The 6,718-nt window shown below is 38.4% G+C and overlaps 1 protein-coding gene across 1 annotated transcript in view; it reads left to right on the top strand.

Moving 5' to 3' along the window:
- The first annotated feature begins 1,351 nt into the window (after positions 1-1,351).
- SLC1A3 (solute carrier family 1 member 3) overlaps positions 1,352-6,718 on the top strand; it is an 82,403-nt gene continuing 77,036 nt past the window's right edge. Inside the window, exons 1-2 of the mRNA XM_055555281.1 lie at positions 1,352-1,478; positions 3,086-3,357. Coding sequence (XP_055411256.1) covers positions 3,177-3,357 — 181 coding nt within the window. The 5' untranslated portion in view covers positions 1,352-1,478; positions 3,086-3,176. The remainder of the gene's footprint in view (positions 1,479-3,085; positions 3,358-6,718) is intronic.

The following is a 6,718-nucleotide window of genomic DNA, read 5'->3' as shown; positions in this document are numbered from 1 at the left end:
ATACAGATGCTAAGCAAGCTAGGAGATAAAAGAAAGAGAAAGACTGCTGAGGGTTGGGACTGCCAAGAGCATATATTTTCAATAAACCCTTAGAATGATGCAATTTTAAAAGTTGTTGTAATTGCTGCTAATTTATACTTTTAGCATGTACATGATTCACCATTGCTTTCCAACCAGGAGATGTTCAAAAAAGTATAAACATGCAACAGTTGAGACTTGGCAGGAGACATATCTTCAGAATCTCCCTGGATTTGCTAATGAGAGAAAAAGACATACTTTCTTGCTGGAAAACAGACGTAAGAATTAAGTGGATTTTGTATGGGGAATATAAGATTTAATAAACAGGAATACAGAACTCTGGCTGTAATTTTTGGTATGAGTTTTGTTTCTATTAAACATTTTTTCTTCTTGCTAAACACATTCTAAGTTTCGGAGTTGAGTCAGGCTCAAAAATTTTTTTTTTAATTTTTAAAAACCTATTTTCACAATCTATTTTCTTTAAAAAAGGTGGACTAGAAGTACGAGTTACAGTCTCAAGGGAATGAGAATTTTCTAATTCCTAAAAAACGATGGGGCAGGTAGGGGTGTAGAGGACATATAGCGTCCTTTAAAATTGAGGCATCTGTCTGCACAGCAAACTTATCTTTTGAAATTACGAAACTTCAAGTGTGCATTTATACTCTTGGTCTTAAAATGCTTTTTACTTTAGTAGTCTAGCAAAGGTCTTGGTCTCTTTGTGTTTCTTACCTTTTTTAATCTTTGCCACCAGACAATTTGAACTAAAATTAGATGTGTTATAATAGAGTTTTAACTGCTAAAACAGAGGCATGTCTCATCTTGTGTTTTGAGTAAGTTTAGTCAAGTTTAGAGCATTATAGCATTTCTTTTCTCCATACTTGATTGCCTTCTGGGTCTTCCCAAGAAATGTCAGTTATTTCCCCAATTCTAAAAAGAGGGACTCTTTCATAATAGTGTACAACCAGGCAAAAGAGCACACTCGTGTTTCCTTAAGGGTAGGAAACCAGTAACAATGTGAGATAATTAAATTTAGCTCCAGAAATCTCTTCTTTGAAACGTTCTAATCAAGACTTCAAGCTTTCTGAGTGTGTGTGCGCTTTATTCTTCAATTCTTCCTGGTCCCGGTTTTGCATTTCTAATGAAAGTGAACTGACAAAGCGGCAAAGTGGTCTAAGGAGCAAAACAAAGCCAACAAGCAGGCTTCTGGTGCGCCAAGATTAATCAATATTCCAGAAACCTCGGGTTTCTCCCCTCCTTCCCTGTGGTGTTTTCATTTTTCCCCACTCCCCCTTTCCCGGGCACAGACTCCGCCCCTTTTCTTAAGTTGCCCTGATAGTAATTTGCAGTTTCAGAGCACATGCACGCCTCGCTCGCTGCGTTCTGTTGCTCTGCCGTACCTGCTGGGAATTCACCTTGTCATTGCCTGGGGTATCTTCCACCCGTTACAAAATCCGAAAAAGGTAAGTCTGACGTCCTGTATTCCTGCTGGGCTTAATTTCTCATTCCATTTCTCTGCCCCTGTATTTTGTTTCCCAGGCAGAGGAGTAGCGAGAGTAAAAGCTAGCCATTTTGGTAGATAAAGTCCATGTTAGTGATTTAATGCAAGGAGCGTGTGGTGTCTATTTACGCCGCGTCCTCTCTTAATTTGGAGTTGAGTCATTCAGGGTGGATTGGGGGCAGATTGTGGTTCCGGCGCTAGAAAAGAATCAAGGCTGAGCTGGTCTGTTTAAAAGTGACTGGTAAAGGGAATGAGAGATCAGTAGGGGGAAAAAAAAAATCTGGTCTCTCGCGTCTCCTCTGCTTTACTTCTCCGTAAACGTTTAATCTGCTATGAAGTCTTGAACGACCTGTACGTCTTATTACCACTGACCCCAACCTGCAGTTTTATTTAAAAGTCAAAGCTGTTAGGGTTGTTTTCCCCACCCGCCCCGCACTTGAATTTGCCAAAAGCTTCCGAGGAGTCCCTCGCTTTCTAGTTACTTCCCCCACGGACGCACACGCTGGCTGTTCGCCAGATACTATACACGTCCACAGGCACCACTGCTTTTTACTTGGATTTATCGTGGGAAAGGTTATGGACTAGAAATCTTGTAAAACAGCAGGAGGAATTTCTTGATCTTTCAAAAGAGCTGATTTCTACCAAGGGGAGATTTACTTAGATATATTTGAATAACCTAGGAGCACTTTAAAGAAACTGGAAACCACACTAACTGTAATGTTTGGAATGAAAATTGGACTCATCTCTTCATCTGTTGTAGAAATCCTAAATTTTAAAATACAGAGAAGTGGGTGATAGTTTCCTTAGAAGACTTCAGCATGTTTGCCACAAAGATAAATGCTACTTTGTACTTCTACTTGTGACAGAAATGTAAATGAATTATGATTTCAGATCATTTATAAATGTGCCCAGCCCACTTTGCTCATTTCGTGAAAAAAACTAAAAAGTTGCCATGTGAAAGAGTCATTCTTTCTCAGGGCCTGTGGGTACTTGTGTTCTGTTCATAAGCATATTTACTATTGGATGTTATCATGACATTTTTCTTAATGGAGAAAATGGTTACTTTATTATATATAACAGAAACCTCTGACTGAAATCTCAACATCTTAATTCATTTTATTGAGCTGGTTATGCCTTTCCCATGTATACAACATAAGCCATTAAGTATAGTTATTGAGCGTTTCCTGTGCATTTAATTCAGTTGGACATTTATTGAGGGTGAACCCTGTGTAAGGCGCCCAGCTAGGTTCCAGGGGATCGGGTTGGGGTAGGGGTTGTTCCGTCACACCCAGCTCTGATGAGCCCTTTTATAGCTTCACTGGAGAGGGAAGGACAAATTTTTAAAAACGTAACACAAGTTCCTGCTCATATATTCTGGATTTATGCACATGTCTCACACGTGGTTCAGTAAGATATCCACATTCGAGCCCTGCAGTCTGGCATTGCCGCTCTCCAGTCCTTGATTCCTAGTGAGATCATACAGTTTGCCAACAGCTTCCCCTGGTGTGAGGCAGCCCTGATTGTTCACCCCTGGGGGCTGTAACTCTCGTCTCTTTCTCTCCTGTCTAGTTGTGTTCTTTAACACCAAAGAGAACTGGCTTTCCGGGGCTGATTCCGTGACGTTGACGTTCAAAGCCGAGACACTCTAGAGAAGTAAAATATGACGAAAAGCAATGGAGAAGAGGCCAGGTTGGGAGGCAGGATGGAGAGATTCCAGCAAGGGGTCCGTAAACGCACACTGTTGGCCAAGAAGAAAGTGCAGAACATCACAAAGGAGGACGTTAAAAGTTACCTATTTCGGAATGCATTTGTGCTGCTCACGGTCACTGCAGTCATTGTGGGTAAGTCATTTGATAACAAAACCCCCTTCCAAAAAAAAAACAACAACTGGATCTTGTTTCTTTGGGGCATCTGACTGCCTGGGAAAATTATCAGATGAACTGATTGTAGGTATTCAAAAGGACCGCCCAGGCTTTCCTCTGAATTGGAAGATTCTTTTTTTTCCCCTTTACATGACAGTCTGTTGGCACGTTTGGAACTTTGATAAACATGTAGGAATCTAAAGAAGCATCCTTAGGCATTATGCAAATCAATTGATTGTGTGGAGAAGGGAAATAAATCAAATGTTTTTCCATCTTATGTAAGAATAAAAGAGGATAATTTAATCATTAGGCCTGAGCGGTCAAATAACAATAAAAACAAGCAAGCACAGTAGATCTGGCCAAAATGTGATCCTTATACAATGTAACTTTCACTTAAAACTAATTTACACAATTAGTATACCCAAAATGAGACACAGGTCGCTGATAGTAATTATATTCTAACTGATGCTGTCTTGAAGCTGAGTAACAACTCTTAGACTTAGAGGCAGAATCTTTTTTGTTTGCACTCTCTGTCATCCAGTGACTGGGAAAGGTAAATTTCGGAAAATGTTAACACGGATCTGTCATTCATTCATTGCCTCTAAGTGCCTGACATAAATGGCTATAACTCTTTTGAAACATTTTAGCCTCTTACTAATTTAGCATTGTTGATGGCAATCTGTACAAATAAAACATTGTTTTGTTTGATTTATTGTTATCTGAAATTACAGTTCATTACTTGTGGGTAGCATTAATCTTCCTTTAAAATGTAGTTGGGATTTTTGACTGAACCAATATAAAAGTCCTTAGGCTAGTAAACAGATAAGCCAATGCCATGCTGTTAAAAACAAACAAATAAACAAAGCTTAAATCTGCCACCAGAAAAGGTTTTAATCTCTAACTTGAAGTTTGCTAAAATCTCCATCAAATATAAGAGGTAATGACAAAACAACTAAGATAATTCTGTAGCATGTAAATATAATTGTAACTTTGTCCCCCAAAAAGGGATTCTTAGATCACAGACAAATATGAATATAGCAGAAGAGTAGTTTGTCACAAGACTTTAGATACATTCCATGTCAGTATCATTGGCTCCTTTTCGTAACTGTTGTTGATTAATGAGTGTTCAATTAATTCTAGAGACGTTCCAAGGGAAAGTGTCTTGACTGACTAGGAAAAATAATGGCTTTCTTTAGGTTGCCAGGTTTGAATACCTTCCTCGAAGAAGTATTTCAGTGCTGTGTCACTGTCTTGGAAGTTGATGTAAAATACATTATTTTCAATGAATTACAGTCACTGTCAAGCCAACTAATAGCTGCATAATATTAACAGTGAACATTTATACAGCACTATGCCAGCTACTTTCTAGGTGTTTTGCTTATATTAGCTCACTTAATCTTTAAACAAACCTATGAAGACTGTGGATAGGTATGATTACTCTGATCTTCATTTTATAGTTGAGGAGACTGAGCATGGAGAGATAAGCCACTTGGCCAACATCACACAACCAATAAATGTTAGAGCTGGAAGTGAAACTCAGGCTGTCTAGAGCCAGAGGTGATTTCTCTTAACTACTCTGCCATCTTGCCTCTCTGCTCTCCTGACTAGTTTATATCTTATGAGAGTTGCCAGGAAGAAAAATACTGCCATGTCCTGGTAGAAGCCAATTACCAAGCAATGCTCGATGCATTCACATAGCCTTGTAATTTTGCTATATGATTTACTCAGTTAAATTCAGCAGAAAACGTATAATTCTCCTACAAATGATTAAGCTGCATCCCTATCATTAATTTAACAAATACCCATTTATTTTGTAACCCTATCCATATAATAATAGAGCTTAGTGATACTGGTGTATGTTTGGAAAAGATATAGAAACCCTGATTCAAAATGGTGTTCTAAACACAAGAGTTCAATTGCTATGACAGAAGTGTTTCATTTCAAGAACAGAGAAATAAAAAATGGTAAAAACCTGAGCATGGAAAGCAGATTGATGGAGCAGGAAGTTCTTAAGTGACTAAAAAGAAATAACATCTCTAATAGAAGGAAGATAATCCCAGATTTAAAAGTCCATTTTCTCTTTGAGTTCTGGGATCATTTCCTAGCCCAATGAGTCGTTCCTACAATTTGTGAGATTTGTGATGAGTTGGCTGAGCTGGGGTAGATAGCTTGGCAGGTTGCCCTCGGTGTTGGCTTTACTAATGGAAACTGAGGAGGTAGAAGTAAGAAGAAGCCACTAACAAAGAAACAAATAAAAAGAGCTCATTGACAGTCAGAGAGACCACTGAGTCTGCATAAAGGACTTGGAATCTCAATTTAGTAGCAAACAGGTTTAGGAAAGAAGGAGGATGCTTCGGTTATCTCTTGGTGCCTCTTCCATAGAGTGAAAACATGAATTTAGCTTGTCAATGGTACGTCTACATCAACCTTAAAGAAATATTAGGAAAAGGACATGTCTGTGCATGTCTTCTCAAATTTATTTGCTGCAGCATAAGAAAAGACTGGGAAGTTGCTAGGAAGAAAGAAGAAAATAGTTTCTTTCCCCAAAGATGAAATGAGACAAAAGAACTATAGCTATTACTTAGTTTTCGAATTCTTAGGTTTTGATTGCTTTTACTAAGAAAGAGTGGAAAAACCTACATATTGGGGTGAATTTTTTATTCCAATATGTTTTCTTTATCTTTTTGAAATAAAGTAAATGTTCATTTAGTGTGTGGAAATAGAAACTAGAAAAAGAGAGGAAGAGTAGAGACATGTAATTCCATATGCTCAAAAAAGTAGAGAATTGTAAATATTACTATTTCCATAGCAATTCCTCTACAAACACAGGCATAGAACTACATGAACAATTTGATGTCATTTCTATGCAATAATATTTCTACTGTCATTTCTAAGTGATATCAAAAGTCTGAAAATGCCAGGTTGCAAAGCCCATGTAACAGGAGCAGGTTAGCAACCTGAGAGAAGGCAGCGCCACGTGCTAGATGTCTTTAGGACAGTTCATCATGAAAGCATTAGATGAAGTGTCTTCCCAGGCTATTGCAGACAGCTGTCTGACAAAAGCCATACTGAGAAAAGTGGTTACCGTCCTTTCTCCAGGAAGCATTTTCTCATTTTCAACTGTGGTCAGTTGTGTTAGAGTGACCTCAGACATCTCCCTGAAACAAAGGAAAATCCTTTGTCATGGTCAAGTCACAGAATGTTACTCATTTCATGTGCAGGGAATGAAGAGAAAATAAAAGTGAAATCTCAGGCCAAAGAATTACGAAGAAAGGAGTCTTAAGATCAGCTTCAAGGGGAGGGAATCTTTAAATAGAGTTGCAGAGAATTAGATGGTGGT

Source organism: Bubalus kerabau, chromosome 18 (genome assembly GCF_029407905.1).
Source record: "Bubalus kerabau isolate K-KA32 ecotype Philippines breed swamp buffalo chromosome 18, PCC_UOA_SB_1v2, whole genome shotgun sequence".
Classification (NCBI taxonomy): domain Eukaryota; kingdom Metazoa; phylum Chordata; class Mammalia; order Artiodactyla; family Bovidae; genus Bubalus; species Bubalus kerabau.
This window is presented reverse-complemented; position numbering and strand designations above follow the sequence as displayed.